General features: G+C 49.9%; 1 protein-coding gene across 1 annotated transcript in view; it reads left to right on the plus strand.

The window, feature by feature from the left end:
• XKR6 (XK related 6) overlaps positions 1-21,737 on the plus strand; it is a 205,383-nt gene that overhangs the window by 135,315 nt on the left and 48,331 nt on the right. The window contains exon 2 of the mRNA XM_050314764.1: positions 16,126-16,322. Coding sequence (XP_050170721.1) covers positions 16,126-16,322 — 197 coding nt within the window. The remainder of the gene's footprint in view (positions 1-16,125; positions 16,323-21,737) is intronic.

Below are 21,737 nucleotides of genomic sequence, written 5' to 3' on the forward strand. Positions count from 1 at the left end.
GGTTTGAACCCACAAGAAGGGGGTTGAACCCACAAGAAGGGGTTGAACCCACAAGAAGGGTTTGAACCCACAAGAAGGGGTTGAACCCACAAGAAGGGTTTGAACCCACAAGAAGGGTTTGAACCCACAAGAAGGGGTTTGTTTTCACCTGGATACTCTCCTGGGTGGCAAGAGAGGGCACACAGGGACTGTTCCTAGTTGGATGTTGAGGTCTAGGACAGCGTGTGGGATGGTGTGTTGGAGGCAGGGCAGGATGGAAGAGGAAATGATGAATCTTTTGGTGGCCCAGACCAGTTCCTGGTGTTGGACAGGCCCTCCTGTGTCTGTGCCACAACTTACCTGCTCTGGGGGCTCAAACACCTGAAGTTTTAGATTAGGATTTGAAGGATTTCTGTGCTGGGCTGAGATGTTTAGAGTCAGCTGCAAATTTTTAAACCAGTCAGGGCTTGGCTTTGGAGGCAAAGGGCAACCTGAGTCAGATTCAGAGTTTGTAGTGTAGGGGTTGTGTCAAATCCCAGCTCCCCACGGTGGCAGATTGGATGCTGAGCTCTGTGATCCCAAGTTTATGGGCAGAACATACAGTCATAGAAGGAATCATAGAATGTTCTGAGTTGAAAGGGACCCACAAGGATCATCCAGTCCAACTCCTGGCCCTGCACAGGACACCCCAACAATCTCCCCCTGTCCCTGAGAGTGTTGTTCAAACACTCCTTGAGCTCTGTCAGCCTTGGGGTCATGACCACTGCCATGGGGAGCCTGTTCAGTGCCAACCACCCTCTGGGGGAAGAACCTTTTCCTGAGATCCAACCCAAACCTCTCCTGACTCAGCCTCACACCATTCCCTTGAGTCCTGTCCCTGGTCATGAGAGTGAAGGGATCTGTATCTACCCCTCTGCTGCCCCTCATGAGGATATTGAATACCCCAGTGATGTCTCCCCTCAGTCTCTTCTTGTCTAACCTGAACAGACCAAGTGACCTCAGCCACTCCTCATAAGGCTTCCCCTCCAAACCCTCCTGTGAAGGGCCAGGCAGGACCTGGAGGGGTAGGAGGGCTGACAGGCAGTGTCAGGCTGCCCCTGGGCACTGTGCCTGGTACAGGGGGCACATCCCTCTGCTGCAGAGCCATTCCCTAAGCCATGGCCAACAGCCACCGGCAGCAGGTCGCAGGGGAAGAGGTCACCTGAAGGTGGGGTGATGGGAAAGAGGGGTCCCAAAAGCAGGAGAGTGGGTGTGGCACTTCAGATAAGGTACAGGCACCTGGTTGGGGAGGAGCAGGTGGTGGGAGGGGGTTACCTGGGGAGGAGCTGGGGGGTGGGCAGCGAGAAAGGACATTCTGGGCTCACAGTGAGACTCCTTCTCACAGAATCACAGACTCACAGGGTGGCTGGAAGGGACTTCAAAGACCATCTTGTTCCAACCACCCTGGCGTGGGGAGGGGTACCTTCCACTAGACCACGTTGTTCCAAGTCCTGTCCAACCAGGCCTTGAACACTTCCAGGGATGGGGCAGCCACAACTTCTCAGCTGAGCTCAGTGTACACCAGGGTTCTTTTTCTTCAACCCATAACTGCAACCCACCCCCGCAGCTGAACTTCCTTCAGATCCTCGACAACCAAAACATCTGTTCTGCTCCTGTTTAAGAGCACATCCCTGGAGTGTAGGAATCTATTCCAAATCCATCTCAACAGGCAGCTGCACCACCTTTCCTGTCCAGTTCTGCAGCATCTGACACACAAGCTCAGAGTATCCAACCACTCTGGCCACACACCTTCCTTCTGGGGAGGAAAACTTCCATGTTCTCTGTTGCCTGGGATCTTTGCCTCACTGCACGAGTGTAAATCATCCCTCCTGGATGGAGAAGGCAGGAGAAAACAGGGGAGCCAAGGTCAGGGCTTTGGAGACAGCACACAATGCCAGCAGGGAAAGGCTGCATGTTTGCACTTCGGAGAGGCATTTGGGCAGTAAATGACAGAGGCGCTGAATTATTCCATGGGAGAGGGAGGGGGGGTGTGAACACAGGAGGGAAAAATCCATTCATTCATTACAGAAATCAATAGCCCCCACGTGTCATTTAAGCTGGCCTTCCCCTGGAGAAGTGCAAGATGGAAGAGACCTCAACTGCTTTGCTGATGGGAGCAGAAACCCTGCCCGGGCTCAGCCAGAGGAAGGTGCCGAAAGAAATTATTCCGTGGTGACTCCTGAGTCACGTCTGGATCAATGAGTCCGGCAATTTATTGGTGCTTCTGGGATATATCTCGTCTAAGCATTCACCATAGTCAATGTTAATGCAAACATCCTCTGTGCAGTGCAGGGCAGCTGCCTCGGCTGGATCAGGAATGCAGGAGGCATCCGAATGGGCCTGGGAAGCATTTGGAGTAGCAGGAGGTCGAAAGGACGTGTGTGAAAACAAAAGGCTTTTCTTTTCCTTTGGATTAGGCACCTTGCACTTCCAAAAGGAGCCCTGTCCAAAAGGGACAGGGGAGACAAGGACCTCCCAAAATGGCAGTTGGGCTAGATGGTGCCTTACAACTGAAACACTCTATTCCATTCCATTCTGTTCCATTCCATTCTGTTCCATTCTGTTCCATTCCATTCCATTCCGTTCTAAATTAAAACCCAGCAGCCACCCCTAGCTGGGGGAAGTCATTTAACCTCTCTGCCTCCATTTCTGCACCTAACTGTGCATGAACATCCATCCCCTGGGCTGAGCTGCAGGATTCCATACCTCGCCTCCCAGATGCTGCTTGCTGGTGGAAAGCTCCTGTGACCGCATTTGTGTCACTTGGATAAACTGTCTGCTGGCACGGGAAGACTCAGCTGTGCCCCGAGGGTGGTGGAGCGAGGACGTGGTCAGGTGGCTTCACTTTTATTAAGCTTCAAGCAGAAAGCTCCTTTAAAATTAGTAGGAGGAGAGGAAAAAAATGGAAAAAAATGCTGAAGCAGTGGGTAATACTGTACCTGGGCTGGTTCTTCTCCTGGATGCGGTCACTAGAAAGTGGTCCTGTTTGTCGTATTATTTTAAATCAGTCTTAATTAAGAGCTAACTGTTAAATGAAACAACTGCAACTGCAGCCATCCATAGCTTCATTTTATTATATATATCTCCTTACTGGCAGCCCCCAGCAGATGGGAGAAATCCTGCAAGTAGGCAAAGCTGCTGCCAGGCTCGTGGTTAATTTTAATCACGGGGCTGGGAGGAGACTCGTAAAATAGCTGCAGGTGAAGCAGGGAAGGATGCTCAGGTGGACTTCCAAGGGGAAAAGGAGTGCTTCTGCAGGGTTCAGCTGAGGCAAGGGCTTCTATACCTCCCAAAAAGGCCATGTGTCCTCTCCTGGTGGTTTAACACATCCTGGTGGCCTTTGAAAAGCCACTGTGAGGCTCACTGGATTCTCCAAAGCCCCAGGAGATGGCATGGGCCAAGCACGGAGCAGCATTTGTGAGGTGCTACCTCCCCAAGGAAACTCCCCCCCCCCAAAAAAAAACCCAGAGAACCTCCATCCATGCTTCAGAACCCACCAGTGCATTTCCTCTGGCCAGGAATAGCTGATGAGTAATACAAAGCAGCAGAGGTAATAAATATTAAAGAGCTGGAAAATGTTAAAGTGCACCGGGCAGCGGGGCCGACGGGCGCTGTGGGTGAGAAGCGCGGGGAGCGTCCGCGGGCACCTCGTGCAGGGTTTGCTCCTCATCCTGGGGGGAAAATAAAAAAGTAGGGGTAAATGTTGCAATTACTTGTCGTTAATTGTGTGCTGAAAGGCATCATGAGTTGCAGCGAGCTGGTGAGCTCATCCCTGGCCTCATTCCCTTTGTGGGTCCAAGCCATGGTTTTCCTGGCGTGATGTGTCTGGAGCAGAGGAGACACAGCCGGTGGGAGGAAGGAGATGTGGCACCAAGCATCTGAGAATGTGGTGATGAGGTCTTGTTTCCCAGGAAAACATGGCTAAAGGATTGCAGGTTTGGATTAAATACCTCACGGTGCTTTACTTCCCCATCCCTGGAAGTGCTCAAGGTCAGGTTGGAGGGGCTTGGAGCAACCTCGTCTAGTGGGAGATGTCCCTGCACATGGCAGGCAGTTGGAATGGGGTGAGCTTTAAATTCCCTTCCTATCCCAACCATTCTGTGATTCTATGATTCTACAGTGGGTCCATTGAAGGTGGCAGTTGATGAAGGGCATCTGTCTTGGCCATCACAAGAGGTCACTGGAGATGAGGCATCAACTCAGATCCTGCAAGCTCTGAACATCCCCCTGCCCCTCTCAGCCCCTGGTGTGGCAGTTCCTCAGCCAGGGCTGATGGTGATGGGAGTCAAATGCCATTTCTGTGTTGGAATTTCCTCCCAGTCCCTGGTCCTTTCACCAGGCACCAGATATAAGGTCCACAGGACAAAGATCCCCTCTAATTCTTCCTCCACCTGACTAGAGCCAAAATGCCCATGAGAACCTTTCTGTCCCCTTTTCTGGCCCCCATCAGGGTCCATATGGAGGTGCAGATGGATGGGGCTGACTGTGGCGAGACAACAAGGGTTAAACTCTCTCCTGGCAGGCTGGGAGGACACTGTGTGATTTCTGCGAGCCCGGGGAGGAAGGCAGGCCCTCGCTAATGTATGCGCAGCTTCTGTGGAACTAAAAATAGCCCTGATCTGAGGCCGTTCTTCCAGGATTTCACAGACGCTCACCCAATTTTTAGCTCCTTCCCCTCAAAGGGATGGCAAAACGCAGGCGACAGCCTCAACACCCCTCCCGCAAAGCCGCCGCGGCGGGAGCTTCGCTCCAGGGATGCCTCCGGAGCACGGGAGGAGCCGGGGATGTGCTGCTGCTGAACGCGCAGTCCCGGGGCTGTGACGGTCCCACGCAAGGCTGGGGTGGACTCAGGCACCTCTGAGCAGCATCCCGAGGATTTTCTGGGAGCCCTGGTGCTTTGCTCTGCAGCGGCGTGTGCCAGGGAGGGACGGGAGCGGCGGGGAGGGCTCGCTGCAGCTGGCAGCGAGCCACAGCTCTGACCCTGGCAGCTCTGCAGCGGCTCTTTGCAGCTCCTCCAGGTCCTCAAGAACCAGCTCCCCTTTTCCTAAGCAGAGTCCTTCCCGCCCCAAAACTCCTCCTGGCTGGTGTTTTCCTGGCGCGCTGTTAAAATACTCCTGGAGCATCCACCTCCTCAGCTCTACAATGCCACTGTTCATGGGGGTCAGGAGAGACTGTGCTGCATGGAAAAGTCTTGTCTGGTGATTTCAGGTCCTGCTTCAGCATCAGTGACCTTGAGGGCCATGGAGAGAGTAAATACTGCAAATTTAGTGAATGCTCTTCTAGAATCCAAATCAGTTCCCTGATCTCCCAGTGAGAGGCACGACCCCCTTGTCTTCCCCAGCAGCCACAGCCTGGAAATAGGAAATGTTTCCCTCTGAGGGAAGGAATAAGCTCCCAGCTGTGTTACTGTTTGGCTCTGGGATCCACATCAGTTTTTGAGGGTTTAGACCACAGGCAATCTGCAGTCTCTGCTCAGATCATTGGACTCATGGCCCCAAACTGGTTTGTTAAATTCCTCAGTATGTGGAAAACCCTTAGAAGAGAAGACCAGTGAGTCTCCATCTCCTAAGGGACTCACTGCTGGTAAAAGCATGACTTTCCCCTCTCCTGCTCTGCATCCTGCACTGACAGATCTTGGAGGCTTGCAGAGAACCGAGAGGAGATGAAGATGTGTCCCTGCCTTTGACTGGTATCCCAGAGCAATGCCAAATTCCCCTCTCATGAGATATCCTGTGGCTCTGGTGGGTCCACACGATGCCAAATCACTTCTCAAGACCATCTGGGTTAAATGCTGTAACGTGACCCATCCTATTCAAAGGGCAAGGCGACTATTCCCACGGGTCTCTGAACATCATGTGCTTGAACACTCAAGTTTTGGGAGCCCTCAGGCATTTCTTTGGATTTTCCCTGAAACTTCCCTTGCTTGGAGCCAAGACAAGCGAATCAAAAGCCCTCCACTTTATTTTCAAGGCCTCCTCCTGTTCCTGTAGGACTCACCGGACTGGGAGTGGTTTTATTTCCAAAAGGAGAGCCCTGACATTAAACCCAATTTTCGCAAACACACTTGAAGGAAAAATTCAGTCTGAGTCCAAGTTCCTCCTCTCTGTGTAAAGCTATTTAACAGCTTTGATTTAAAACAGAAGGCTTTGCCGGAGGCGATAGCAGGAGGTGTCGGAGTACCCTTTAAGTAAATAAGTATGTGCAAAATAGGGAAGGGTTTAAGTATTCATAACTAATTTAGGGGGAGGGGGGGCATCTCTGATAAAAGACAGCATTTGGCTGAGTGCTGGGACGTGAGATCACCCCACGTGTGATGGATGCTGTGACCTGTGTGCAGCACCCATCACTTTGACATCCTCTCCAGCAGGCCCCTGCTACCCTGCTCCTTTGAGATGCTTCCCACACTAAAATAAAAAAAAAAGCATTCATACCCCGGTGCTGGAGAGGTCTTGGGGCTCGTTCTTCTATTTTAGAGCTCTACATCTCGCCAAATAATTGGCAACTGAAAACATAAACGCGATTTCTGCGAGCCTGGCTCGAAACGGTGGGAGCTCCCGCTACAAAGCTGTTCTCTGATTCTGTATTGATTTACTGAGCAAAGGTCTGGGAATAGGGAATCTGCAACCTGGATATCCAGGGGAATCCCGCAGCCCATGGGGACACAGCAAGGAGAGGCTGCCTGGCTGCTTCCAAAATGGGGGTTGGAATGAATATTCCAGTGGAACTTTCATGAATCTTTTTGCAAACAAAGAAATACTGGCCAGGGTCTGGCTAAGCATGGATAGCTCTGCAACAACCAGATTTGGGAAAGTTTGGCAAATCAGAGCCTTCTGATTTGTTTCTCTCCTCCTGGTTGTGATCTTTCAGCCTGTGAGTCAGAGAAAATTTACTCTGCAGCTGGGAAAGGAGAGGAGTCACAAAGGTGGACGCCAGAAACATCCCCCAGACTGAGCAACCTGGGAATGAGCAGCTCAAGCACCTTTGGCCTCTGGAGCTTTATCTGCAGTGATGCCCTTGCCCCACTTTTGTGCCCTGTGCATGAGCTGGAGGTGATGGCCACAGTGCCTGTCAGCAGGAGGAAATCACACCTGCAGCCCTGCCTGTGGTCTTACAGCCCCAAAGATCTGCTTAAACCATCAGTAAAAAAGGGATTTGGACAAAGACCATGACCAGAGAAGGTCATACAGGTGTATGTCCCATTCAACTGCTGAAGACACTACTCTGAAATTATCAGAGCACCCTGTTTTGTGCATCAGAGCCCCCAGATTATCAGCCATGAGTTAAATCAGCAAATACCAAAGCTGTGGGAAACAGATCCTAAAAATCCAACAGCATTGTGATCGAATTATCTCCCTCAACTATTTGATGGAATTTATTCTTTCCAAGGAGGGGTTGATTTGTAGACTTTCTTCAAATACTGAAAGTGATCTTGGGCTGAAAATCATTTCACTATCCGTGGAAGTGTTCAAAAAACAGTGGATGTGGCACTTGAGGACATAGTTTAGTGGTACACATGGCAGTGCTGCTGGATTGATGGTTGAACTCAGTGTCTCGAGGTCTTTTCCAGCCTGAAGGATTCCCTGAGCCTGCAGTGACAGTGCTTAAGTGCTGGCACAGGTTGACCAGAGGGGCTGTGGAGTCTCCATCCTTTGAGATTTTCAAAACTCAGCTGCACAAGACCCCGAGTTTTGATCCAGACAACTCTAAAACCCCTTTTCAATCTAAGTTATTCCATGATACGATCCATCCCAGCATAAGTTTTATAAATCAGCTGCCTGTTTTGCGGTTGGTGTCTAGTAAAGCCATCTGTGCTTTAAAACAGCTTTAAATTGGCTTAGAATATGAAATTATAACAGTTTCTCCCATTCAGCTGAAGACTGGGACTGTCATCCTTTCAAGCAGATATTTCACTTGCAGATAGTATTTTGCAAAAAGGAAGTGTTTCTGGTATAAATGGACATTCAAGTATTGTTCCCTCTCAAATATGTGCATTTGGAGAGTGGGGTTTTTAATTCACATGAAGACCAGAATTTTTTGACTTGCTGCTTATTGCACCTGTGAAATAGAGGTGTCCCAAAAGTCTGACTTGACACAACCCTTTGGCTTTAAAACCAACATTTAATCCATTAAAATTTTGGCTAAGGCTTTCAAGATTCTCACTCACTCAGGGAAGTTTTCAAGCAGGGATAACGAAACAAGGAGCCAAGAGGAGTGTCTGGGTGCTAGAAAACATGAGAAGAGACTGATGCAGTAAACTGGGGTACAGTTTAACTCAAAAATGATAGTATAGGCAACTAATGCAATGTTGTCACCTTGATGAAACAGCTGTTGTGTGATCTTGTTGTGAGTGACTCCAAAGCCTGACGCTGGATCACAGTGATGTTGTGAGGAGGTGGATCAAGTCTCATGTTGGAGTTCCAGGTTTGGCACCAGGATGATGATAAACTCCCTGTCAGAAGGAGTTTCTTCACTAAAAGTGTGGTCAGGCATTGGAGTCCCCATCCCTGGAGGTGTCCAAGGAATGACTGGATGTGGCACTCGGTGCTCTTGGAGGTCTTTTCTGACATTAATGATTCAGTCATTCTATTCTGTGATTCTGTTCTATGATTCTGTGTTCAAATACAGAGTCCTCCACGACCTGCTGGTCTACACAACTCATGGATGATGTCATGCCATGCTTTTAAGTGCCTTGCAGGCGTGGACCATGCTTATTTTGTGTTCAACAACATTCTTCTCCAATAAGTAAGACAAGGCATAGAATGGAGATTATTAACAGCTTAATAGGAGCTGGTAGAAACAATTAAGTAGATAAAGGGTAGCTGCACACTGAAGGATGTTTACTGGGCAACAGAGAGCAGAAAGTGCAAGGCAGAAGGACCAGAACTTGGTGAATACACTTCCTGTTGCATTTTGTTCACCTTTAGGTATAAACCACATGACGAAATCCGAAAAAGTGGCAAGATGTCAGAAAGCTCTGAGAACCTCAGTTCTGAAAATCAGGATGAAGATCATCAAAATGCTGAGAGATTGTAGTTGCATGTGCTTGGGATGACCTGTGAAGAGGCTGGATTAGAGGAAGGCTATGTGTAGAAATAAGGATTCCTTTCTTGCTTTTGAAATGGAAAGTGACCTTTCCAGTTCGGCAATAGCCCCCTGCCTGGTTTCGGCCCAACAAAACCATCAGTGGTGTAAATAAGTCCTGCATCCTTTGAGGATTAGTCTAGGCCATGAACCATTCCCTAGAAACAGTTTGGATGCAGCCCCTTGTTCTGGAGAAGTTTGATGCCATGGAAGCAGCCAGATGAAGCTGAGATGTATCAGCAGCCGGGTGGGACCCTGTAGTTACTACTTGGATACTCAAAACTAGTGACAACCATAATCCATCTGTGAATCCTCGTCACTAAAACTTGTGACATTATAACCAAGCAAACAAACACTAACAAATGTTGATCCTGAGCACGCTGGTGGTGATGGGAACTGCAAGTTTGGGTTTGAATTTTTTTTTTTAAATAGACAGCGTTTTGCTTCCACGCTCCCCCGCCGCCCGAGCGCCGCATCTTATATTCCTTTTAGATCTTTCAGAAGGAAAATAATTCATTAAAATTAAAAAAGCGGGCCAAAGCCGCAGCTGGTGTAAATTGCTGGAGCCCTGTGGATGCCAGCTCGCTCCAGCTGAGATCTGGCCTCACATAACCTCATTTTAAGGGGATGTTCAGGCAGCCTCCGCTCCCAGCCTTCCAGCCGAGCAGTTCCACGTCCTCGTTTCCTCCCTTCCGAGGAGGGGGCTTTGAATCCGTGAACACCCTCCAGTGCTCAAGGCTAATGGCCCCTTGCAACAGTGGGCCTGTGGAAGAGGTGGTAGGAGGGTGAGCTGTCGGGTGGATAATGTGCTCCATCCCACCCCTCTCCTTCCAGGAGGGAGCACCAAGGAGAAGGTTGGTACTGCGGGATGATGAGGGAGGTGGTGTCCATCCATAGAGTTGAAACCATGACACCAAGGTCACAACATGCTCCTGTAGTGCCATGGTGCAATTCTGAACATCAACCCAAAGTGTGCCCAGCTGGCCAAGCAGGCCAAGGGCACCTGGCTTGTACCAGCACTGGTGTGACCAGGGAAGTGACTGTCCCCCTGTGTGGACACCCTGGTGAGGCCACACCATGAATCGTGGGGTCAATTCTGGGCTCCTCATAACAAGACACTGAGGGGCTGGAGCGTGTCCAGGGAAGGGAACGGAGCTGGGGAAGGGGCTGGAGCACCAGGAGCAGCTGAGGGAGCTGGGGGGGCTCAGCCTGGAGAAAAGGAGGCTCAGGGGGGACCTTCTCTCTCCCTGCAACTCCCTGACAGGAGGGAGGAGCCAGATGGGGGTCAGGCTCTGCTCCCAGGGAACAAGGGTCAGGACAACAGGAAACAGCTTCAAGTTGTACCAGGAGAGGTTTAGACTGGATATTAGGGAAAATTTCTTCACTGAAAAGCTTGTCCAGCCCTGGCACAGCTGCCCAGGGCAATGGTGGAATCACCATCCCTGGAGGTGTTCAAAAAGCACAGATATGGCAGTTGTGGACATGGTTTGGTGGTGAACATGGTGGTCCTGCATTGGTGGTTGGACTCCTGATCTTCAATGTGATTCTTTGACTGAGTCTGGCTCAGATGGAGCCAGTTTTCCCCACAGCAGCCCTCACAGTGCTGTGCTTTGCATTTGGAGCTAGAAAGAGTTAATTTTCTGAGCTACTCCTTTCCCCAGACACCTCTTTCTGGCTTCTCCAGCATATTCTCCCATTTTCAAGCCAGGGTTTGCTTCTCTGAAAGGAGGAATTGGTTGTGCTCAGTCAAGAAGAATGTTCCAACCTGGAGTTGTTGGGAGTGGAGTGAGTACATCAAATACTACTTATTTACCTATGTCTTTATACCTGTACTAGTTAAATTAGGCAACTTAAAGGCCTGCTCCTGGGCACTTGTAACTTCATCATGCCCTGCTCAGGGCCAGGAGTTGACCTTAATGATCCTTGTGAGTCCTTTCCAACTCAGGGTGTTCTGTGATTCTACAATTCTATGCTCAATTCTGAGCATGATCACTGGACCGATCCAGGCTTGATGGGACTTTTCAAGTCACCATAACCTGCACAGCATGTAGGACTCTCTAGGCACCAGGGATCATTCCCAATACTGAAGTATGAAGGCAGCTGCCTGATTTTGGAGGATGGGAGAGCTGATTTCTGTCGTCGGTCTTGGCCCACTGGCCTCAGGAAGAGTGATCAGTCCTTTGTTGCCTGTTACAGTCTGAGATTCCTGACCTTGTGGTTGTCTGGGCCAGGCCATGAGGGCTCTTTTTTCCTCAAAGCACAGCCCAGGGCCTGTGCTGATGAGCCTTTCTGTGCTCCTGTGACCCTCTCACCCCTCCACATCCTCTTCATCTGCTGTCAGCCCATTGCCTGAAGCATCCTCCCGGTGGTGGTACCCGGAGCCGCCTCTGAAAATCAAACTGTGCCAAGGCTCAGGCACCATCCTGTGATACTCCACCCTGTTCCACTGTCAACACAGTCTCTGGAAATTATGGCCAAGCCCAACTAACATGGATGTAGCCACATGGAGTGGAGTCATGCCAGCTGGCCGAGGACAAAGGCTGGTTTTTGGTCCCCTTTGTTTAACAACACAGACAGAGCCTCTGCCTCCAAAATCCCTCCTCCGCCATCCACGTGGAGCATCTTCTTCTGCATCACTCAGGGGGGAGTGTGGGTTTTTTTACAGCAAGAGCATCTCCTGCTTCCTGTGGTTCTCTCCAGAGGTTATTTGGCCACATTTGTGGATCCAATGGCTTTGGCTCTGTTGGCTCAGGGACAGCAGTGACTTTGCCCCGTGCAGTTCATGTGCTGCTGCAGCATCCAGAGTAAATAAGTGTGAGGGTAATTACACCAACAGGAATTCTGGGAATCCTGCCAGGAGGGAGGGGACAGCCAACCCTTTGTGCATTAAAAAATAAAATAAATAAATAAATAAATAAAAGAATCCCCCCATCCCTCCTCCCAGCCCCAAATTAGTTCTATCTCTTGAAGCCGTGATGAGACTCGGAACTAAAAATACACACAAATATACACACACTCGTATATAAAAATAGCCAGCATTCAAAGAAAAAAAAAAATAACAAGCCCAAAGTTAGGCTCCTGTATCCAAAATTAAGCTCTTAAATAAATAAATTAGCCTGATTTTCAAAAGCACAGAGCAGTGAATGGTTTTCTCTGACATAAGAGGAAGCATTGTGTTGCTAAAGATTGAAGATCAGGCCCGAATATGGATTTGAAAGTCTAATTATAGAAGCCTGTTTGGTACCAGCTTGACCGAGAACAACAAATTTCAGGTGAAATGACATTGATTTTTTTCTTTCTTCTTTCTTCAGAGTTTGTCTACACTTAAGCAGTGTTAGTGAAAGTAGGAAAAACCCTCAAACGAGTAAATAAAATACCACATGGAAACAGATACTCTGGAATAGAACTGCTTACACCAGTGTTGTACATTTGTGTTTGGAAATAGGGTTAAGAATTATCAGTGTTAGAGCTGGGTGAAATTTTATGTTGATTAATTAAGGAGGTATTTAAGAATTGTTGGAAGCCTTCTGTTGAAAGTATTTCTACCAGGTAGAAATACTGCCTTTCCCTGTTATTCTCAGAATATTTTCCAGTTAAGCTCAAAATTGACTGGCACCAAGGGGGAACGGGGTTTTAGTGCTCCTTTTCCTCTCTGTGCCAGATTTGGGTTTGAAGGAAGCTGAAGACAGAGCACCGTATTTTATCATGGACCAAGGAGAGTACAAAAGGAATTTCATTTCCCTTCAGCCCCAAATGGTCCTTGGAAATGCTTTGCTCACGTGCTGGGACCATTTGCTGGCCAATGTTATGCCAAGGGATTCCTGAGGCACCAAAAGATCTGGGTTTAAATGCCAAAAATACTTTGAGGGCACCTATTTGGTGCTGTATGACTCAGTTTCCTCCTCTGTGGAACGGCAAAACACAGCTGACCTTTGCCAAAGGCTGTGGGTTCAACAACCAGGACAGTCTGGTGTTTCTGTCCTTGCCACTGTTCTGGCCATTGACGGAGACAGGATCAGGAAATTATGTTAATCCAAAGTATTATCATGTCCTTTCATGCTGCCTCCATGAATTGTTGTCATGTCCTCTCACTGGCCAGTGAGAAACATTCAGGCTTAAATTGTATGGATGGTGGTGAATCCCCAGGGATCAAGGAGAAATCATTGCAGGATTTGGTGTCCCATCTTCAGTTTCTTCTTAATCTTTCTGAGTGACTCAATGTCACTGTTGTGGTTTGGTTCAGCCAACCTGGAGTGCTGGGAAAAGTATTTTTTGGTCTTAAAAATAACCCAAAACTGGAGACAGGTGATGGGAACAGCAATGTGGAAGACAAGAGGTGTAGGAGATGTCCCCCACTGTGAGAGGGGACTGAAAGAATTTTTTTCTGGAGAAAAGGGGGCTCAGGGGGGACCTTCTCATTCTCTCCAACTCCCTGACAGGAGGGGGAGCCAGGTGGGGGATGGAATCTGCTCCCAGGAAACACAGGATAGGACGAGAGGAAACAGCTTCAAGCTGTGCCAGAGGAGGTTCAGGTTGGATATCGGAAACAATTTCTTCCTTCCAGGGTTGCCCAGCCCTGGCACAGCTGCCCAGGGCAGTGGTGGAGTCCCCATCCCTGGAGGAATTTAAAAGCCGTGGGGATGAGGCACTTGGGGACAGGGGTCAGTGATGGCCTTGGCAGTGCTGGGGGAACAGAGAGATCTTAGGTCTCTCTTCCAGCCTTAATGATTCTGCGATTCTATGGGGTTTTTCAGTCTGGAGAGAAGAGTTTATGTGGTAACTATGTGCAAACGGGCAAATGACTGGCTGCAGGGTGAAAATGAATAAATTCTTCTTTTCCGTGGCTGAAGGAGTTGAGAAATTAGTGGCTTAAGCTTCAGAAGAGGAGTTTAGGTCTCATTACCAGCAGCAATAGGAGCTTCTGGGGAGGGGAGGCCATCCAGGACTACAGGACAGATTTGGTGGTAAGAGTTTGGCAGGGGTGATGGTGTCTTTGCCCGTGGGCAGCACCTTATGGGCACCATCACCTTGGGTTTTGGTGGCCCTGTGTTGCTGATATTATAAAAACCAGTTGCATAGTCCGCTGCTTCTGCTTTCTCCCTGAGCCATTACACCCTCCCTGACTTTGCCTTTCCAGCTGAACTGCATTTATTTAATTCCTTGCATGGGTGAAGGGAAGGGAAGGCAGGATCCCTCCGTCGTGCTGCAGCTTCTGGGGTTGGGATCTTCCAGGGAAGCGCCAAGCACAGGTGGTGGATTTGGGCATGCTGGGGACTGGGAGAGCAGGTGGTCCACGGCCATTCCCACCCCACTCGGGGTCTGCTGGGGATGTCACACCAGTGTCACCAGTGTCGTGTGTGACTGGCGTAGCATTTTTCTCGAGTGCCGAGCCCCATCTGGTGGCTTTCCTGCGTCATTTTTCGTGTCCTTGCGGACTTCTTTCGGGATTTTTCGTCTTCTGTGCATGTGAAGTGCGAACGGGAAGGAAGGACAAGGTGCTGGACAAAGGGCAGGGCTTACAGAGCTGCCTCTGCTTCCCTCCCGGCTCCCTGTCCCCAGGTGTAATTTGGAGACACAGGCGCTGTCGAGGCTCCCGTCCTTGCCTCCTGCTCTTCCTTGCTGTTCAGTCTCGCCCGAGCGGCAAGGAATGATCTAATCGTTCTGGCGAAACCCCAGTTAGTGCTGTGAGCCCCTCCCAGAGCCTCCAGAAGGCTCTTCATCCCACTGCCGTGCTGGCATCGGAGCTGGGACAGATGAACAGTCCCGGGAGGGGACATTTCCAACGACTGACTGGCTCAGATGACCAACTTTAGGGCTGGCATTAGGGGAAATGATTCCCATCCCAGAAAAGGCTACAGCCACCACTCAGGGTGAGAAGGAAGAAGACCCAGTATTAGATCATCAGTCCCTGGAAGTGTTCCAGGGCCAGGCTGGATGGAGCTCTGAGCAACCTGTGACAGGTGACAGGTGTCCCTGCCCACAGCAGGGGCATGGAACAAGATGATCTTTAAAGTCCCTTCCAGCCCCAGCCATTCCAGGATTCTGTGATACCTGTGAGCATTAGAAAGCACCCCGTTTTAGGAGAGGCTTCCTTTCCTGGAGATGCCATGAGTGCTGTGGCACCTGGGCACATTGTGCTGCCCTGCCTTGGTCAGCTCCATTTACAAAGATTGCCCAAATGTCCCCTGAAGGGAAGTTGTGTCCCCCCAAAGTGGGGTTTGCAGGTCTATGGAAACAGAAGCAAGGGTAGAGCAGTACCTGTCCATGCATGAGGCACCTCCTTCTGGTCCAGCATTGCCCAAAGTCTCCATAGCTGACCAGTGGCAAGCTGTGGCCTTTTGCATCTGTGGGTCACACGTGTGCTGAAGGTGAGGGTGGTGTCCCATGGATCCACCTGTGATGAAATAGGGTCAGATCATAGAGTCACGGAATATCCTGATTGGAAGAGACTCACAAAGATCATTGAAGTCCAGCTCCCAACCCTGCACAGCGCAGCCCCAAGAATCCCACCCTGTGCCTGAGACCAAAATTGTCCAAATGCTCCTTGAACTCTGGGGCTGGGGACAAAACCTCCTTATCAGAGTGCTGAAGGGACTTAGATGGTCTGTCAATCCACCACCAAGTGTTTTGAGCAGTATTTTTCAAGTAGCTTCTCTTCTTATGATGAAAACAAAGTGAGGGAGTTGCTTTCTTGTGCCTCACAAGCATTTCCTACCCCCAGGCTTCACGTTTGGGTGGTACAAGGTAACGATTTTCCACCTGTGCAAGATGAAATACATTTTGTGATATGTTTTAGCTGGCATGGTGGCATTCAGTCAAAAGGCTGGACTTGATGATCTCGGAGGTCTTTTCCAACATTGATGATTGATTGGATTCTGAAAGTGCTCCTCAGATCTTGCAGGAGGTGAAAGTACCCCCTTTGCCTACCCCAGATTCCCTGTCCCCAAAACAGCTGGCCCGGCCCTCCTCGGGTTTTGCCACGTGCCAAAGCCTCGCACTCAGCTTTCCCTCCTGTGTTTGCTGCAGGTATATCCGAACTATGTACCTGGGGATCCAGAGCCAGAGGCGGAAGGAACACCAGCGGCGTTTCTACTGGGCTATGATGTACGAATATGCAGACGTAAACATGCTGCGCCTCCTGGAAACGTTCCTCGAGAGCGCCCCTCAACTGGTGCTACAGCTCTGCATAATGATCCAAAAGAACCGTGCAGAAACATTACCATGTAAGTGGCCCCCTCGTCCCTCCTTTTCCCCCACCTTCCCGGCCTCCCCCCATCCGATCCCGTGCTCGGCAGGGATGTCTTGGACGTGGATGTGTTGCTCACTTCCCGTCCCGGCGCGTCACCTCTGGACAAATCTCGCCCCAGCTCTGCGCTGCGTTCGCGGGGTAAAAATTTCTCGTTGTTCCACTGAAAAAAAAAATAGAAAAAAAAAAAAAGGAAAAGATGAAAAAGACGAGATTCAGCTGTTCCGCACCCAGTCCAGGCTAAAGCAGTGATGGTGGTATGAGGAGGAGGCAGGAGGGCTCTGCTGCCATGGCAAGTGTCGCCATTCCTTTGCCCCCTGGCACTGGGTGAACACGGCCTTTCCCTGCCTCAGTTTCCCTCCTTGCATAAAGTAGGGTGATAAAACTGGCCAGATTTGAGTTTGTGTTGTGAGGACAAATGGTTCAATGTCTGCAATGCTCTGATGGTGTCAAGTGTAGTATGGGGAGGGGGGCACTTAAATAGCCAAGCCATGTAGGACTTTCTCTGATGAGTTCACAGGAATTAAGGTTTCATCATTGGTACTGTGGTCCTGAGCAAGTCAAAGAAAAGAGGAGGAAGGCAGTGAAGGGGAATGTGTGGGGACAGAGAGGTAGTGGAGGTACCATTGCAAAAGGTAGACAGATGATCAGAGGCTTGGAAGCCACCACAGGGAATAGTTTTCCAGTTCTGATATGCTGCACTGCAGTGATGTGCTGAGCATGGGACATCCATCCCAGCTGAGAGGGATGTGGCCCTGTCCCTCATCCCAGCCCTGGGATGAGCCGCTCTCCCAGCCCATGGACATGCTGGCTGCCTGAGGGTCACTGGCTCGAGGGGCAATTGTCCTTTACAAGGGCCAACAGTGGTATCAGCTGAGGAGCTTCTGGGTTATTCAGCCCCTGCTCAATTCACACACCAGGGATGACACTCAGCTTCCCAGAGACAGCCTGGTTGGGGCAAGTCATTTTTGACAGACATGGGGAGTTTCTGGAGCTGAGATTGGAACTGAAATCAGAGTTAACTTAGGGGTTAAATTTTGCTGGTTGAACCAAGGTCACCACTATCTACAGCACCAGTAAGACTGACTGCTCTCCCTTTCCTCCATACTTCCAGCATGTCCATCAGGGTTGTTTATAGAGTCCTCCCTCCTCCTGTTTATGCAGCCTTTTTCTGAAACCTCTCATCACGAGCTCTCCAGGCCTCCAAAGTGCTGACATGATGAATATGCCTTTCTACAACTCCTGCTAGAACTGCTCACGTTTGCCAGCCCCCTTTTCCTGCTGCTTCCAGCATTATTAACCCTACTGAAAATGTAGAGATCATCTGCCAGGTTCGCCAGGGCGTTGCACAGATTGTTGGCCTCTCTGCGGAAAGCTCTGGGTGAAGTTTCCTGGGCTCTGTTGTGCTGCAAGTCAGACAACACGGCTGAATAATCCCTCCAGTCTTTCAGATCTGTGGCTCTTTCAGTTTGCCACTTGCAGGCATGGCTGCCTAATCCACTGAACAAGCTGCATCATTTTCCAACACACACCCCCCCCCGCCGCTCCTTCCCACACCTCCTTCCCTTCTCCGGCTTTGCAGTTCCTCCGCTCCTCCACCACGCCGAGCCGGCTGCGCTCTCTTCCAAGGCAGCGCACGTCCCCGCCTGCCTTCCCGAGCCCTGGAGGGCTCTTTGCCTGCCACGCTCCAGCAGCCGAGCTCTCCGGGTCCCCAGCGCACCCTCTCCCCGCCTCCCTCCCCGCCTGTGCCAGGGATGCGGCCGCGCATCCCGGCGCTGCGCTGCTGATGGATGTGAGCAGCAGAGCTTGCTCAGCGCTCCCTGACTCAGGTGCGAGGTTTCCTAGAGCTCCTCCATGCCCGTTCCGTGCTTCTGTCTTCCTCCTTCTCCTCCTCTTCCTCCTCCTCCCGGCCAGTACATGATTATTCAGGAGGAAATTAAATGCTGTGAGGAGCTGTTAGGAAAGGGAGCATCAAAGATTTCTCTTCAAGCAGGCAGAAACCAAAGGACTATGGATGTTGTTAGGAAGCCAGCGTGCTTAAAAATCAAATCAAGTTTCTCCTGGCTCATCATGTCCATGGGAGCAGTGGCTCATCACAGGAAGAGGCCAGTTCTGGCTTCAGCTTCAGCTGCATCCCTGAGGGATTCACGCTGGCAAAGCAGCCCGTGGCGGAGCTTATAAACCCAGGTACAGCCCCTGCTAATGTGTCCAGGCTCCAGCTCTTTCCACGTGGTTCACACAGACTCTTATGGATTCATGAAGTGCCAGAGCAAGGTCGATTTGCCATTTTCTGTGGCACATCCCTCCCCCAATCCCAAATCCTCCCTGCTCTTCAGATTGCAACGCCAAGCCCGGTGCAGGAAACCAAGCCAGGCTCTAGTTTTTCCCAAAGGGGTCAGCTAATGTCCCCTTCTATTTAAGGAGCTTTGGAAAGGGAGTTATTGGAATGGTTATCAGAAGGTTTTGCTTTTTTTCTCCCAGTTCTTGTGTTGAGAAAAGAAGGTTGAATACACTGGAGGTCTTTACTCAGACCCAGAGCATCTGGAGGCAGAAAGGGCTGATCTTGCAAGGACTTGTAGAGGTGGATACACTCAAGTTAATGTTTAATTTCCTTGTTTTCATGTCTACTGGGTGAGTGGAAGAAAGAGAAGCCTCATCATGCCTTGCAAGACCCATTTTACCCTGAGAGGTACCTGTCTGAGAGGGTTGGGTGAAACCTGTGTTTGCTGTTCCATCAGCACTCTTAGAACAGAGTTTCACCCAAAAGTGAGAGTCCCCTGCATGGTCTGACACCACCATCAGCACAAGTGCTGGAGCTGGAATTGGAGACCAAGACCCAGCCTCAGTAAAGCTTGGGACAACACCCTTGGGATTTCATAAAAGCCAAGATTCCTTTGTTTATCGTGCCCCAAGCACTGGGCAGACCAGATCCCAGCTTAGCTGCCCTTGCCTAGGGAAGAACAGAAAACAGCACAGAGATCAACAGAGGTGAGAATTTGGTGTAGCCCATCAGGTGAGCAGGTCTGACCTGGAAGGTGCACACTGGAAGCCTGAGATGGAATACTTTGTGCTCTTTGTGCTGTGGCTGCTGGGGCACATGGATTGACATCAGCTCCTGAATATCCACGTGGTGGAAGGAGCTGGTGTTGGTAGGCAGGTCTTTTGTGAATGATCCATCTGCTACAACCACAGCTGTGGGGAGCCCAAAACAGGGTCAACAGAAGGTAAGGGAAAAAGGATGTCTCCAAAACATGGATCAGACCATGCCCAAGGCAGCTGAAGGAGGTGGGATGAGATGCTCAACCTCCAGCAGCGCCTTCCTCCAGGGATTCTGGACAGAAGCTGGGTGATGCATTCATACTTTTCCTTAGGGTTAGGCTGAAGGAGGTGATGGGTCACTGGAGAGGATGCAGCCCTGTCCCTCACTCACCTTAACTGCCCCTGACGTTTAGGAGAGGATGAGTTGAAAGGATGTCCATCTCTCAGGACTCCTGGACAACACCAGCCAGGGCACTTGCTCCGATTTAAACACCATATTTGCAGGGGGAAACATAATATTAACAACAACAGAAAAGGCCCAGCAACCCAGATCCTCATTTCATAATCACTTCTGGCAGATAATCAACCTCACTTCTTGCTGAACAAACCATCCTCAACCCACTTCACCCCTCAGAGATGCTGGTTCCTCCACGCTGAATGGGAAGGAGTAGAAACAACCAGCTTAAAGGAGACACCCAACCTCTAATTGGTCTGTGAGGTGTGAGGGATTCCAGGTTTTTCTGGCATAAATCTCCTCTTAAAGGGGTTTGCCTTCACTTTTTTTTTTTTTTTTTTTTTGGTGTGGCTACTTTGAGGCTTAATGAGATTTAGCAGGAGCTCGAACGTCCTTCCACTCGTGTCACGAGTTCCTTACTCACAGATTTCCCTGGGAGTCTTCCTGCATGAGGCTGCAGTTTTCAGCACAGGGTCTCTCCCCCCCCAAAAAAGTCACATCTATCCATTGATGCTGTGGCCACCTCCTCTACAATCCTGGTATTGATCTGAAAGGGATTTGCAGTGTAAGCCTTCATTTGGCAAAGTCCTGGAGTCTCCAGGATTCTGCAAGGTGTCTGAACCCTCCACAGCCCACAATAAGCACTCTGAAGTTGCTCACGTGTTTGAGGAAAAGCAAAATTAACTTCAGAGGGGTTTGGGGTCATTCTTTTAAAGCAGAGTGATACAATTTAGGCACTAAAGGGAGTTTCATACGTCTCAGCTCCAGGAGTGTGCTGTCTGCAGTTATCCTTAGTGGAGTTTGCAAATCTTACTGTCCCTCCTAAAACAAAGTCCTATTTTTTGTCACCTTCTCCCTCTTTCTGCACCATGTCTTGGGACCACTTATGATCATTTGTGATCCTTCTTAGCAGGGGCACACTAAGATGCCTGTCACTTAGTTTAGAAGACTTAGCTGATCTTGCAGAGTGTTGAAGGCCAAGCAGCAGGTTAGATGTCACCCTCACTGCCCAGAGGAGGCATCCCTGGTGGAGCTGAGTGGATTTGGGATGAGCCAACGTCAAGTTAAACCCTGCTGCACTTGGGTGAGAAGATTCCTGTGTGATAATGAACTAAGTCTAATGTGGAGATAAATCTCTCAGTTCATCTTCCCCTGCTGACAGGCCGATAGTTAAACCAATAATATGCTGTGAATAATGGATGTAGTGGGAGCTGCCTTCTGTGTGAAATGTCCTGGGATAATCATAGGATGGGGGATATCTCAAGGCACCACGACTTGTTGAGGAATGGCTTGAGATTTAAAACCAAGGCCATCTCTGAAGGATAACACATGAATGAATTACTTCTTACTCGGGCCCCGAAGATCAAACAAAGCTTGTTAGCTGGGACAGCCGAGTTAGAAAGGGATCTTCAGCCTTTACTTGCTCAAAGGTGTGATTTTCAAATGACATCGATGTTGGCCTGACTGGAGAAGAGACTCATTAGGTTTGAAATTCCATCCTTTTCACCATTTCTGTTCTTGAGGGAGCACTAGAAGTTAGTGCAAGATCCTTCATGCTGGCCTGGGCTGAGCAGGTACATCCACTGGAGAGCCCAGCAGAAATGGCCCAGCCCATTCTCAGTGGAGAACCACCACTACGGGTGGGAAATGCCAGGCTGGATGGAAAAACACTTGCAGGGAAAAGTGCTTGCTTGGGGGGTGGGGGGAGTGTTGCTGCCTGTTCTCCACAGGTGTCGTTCAGTTTGGGTGTAACTAAATAAATTGCCTTCCAACAGTGCTCAAACGTGAATCCAAAACCCCAAATTCAATCTCTGTGACCTCACCACACAAAATTGTCCCGGTTTGTGGAGTAAACAGAGTTACTCATCGTAGAGGAGCTGGAGGCCAGCCTTTCTACAC

Source organism: Myiozetetes cayanensis, unplaced genomic scaffold (assembly GCF_022539395.1).
Source record: "Myiozetetes cayanensis isolate MyiCay16 unplaced genomic scaffold, myiCay2020 scf2-11, whole genome shotgun sequence".
NCBI classification, from domain to species: Eukaryota; Metazoa; Chordata; class Aves; order Passeriformes; family Tyrannidae; genus Myiozetetes; species Myiozetetes cayanensis.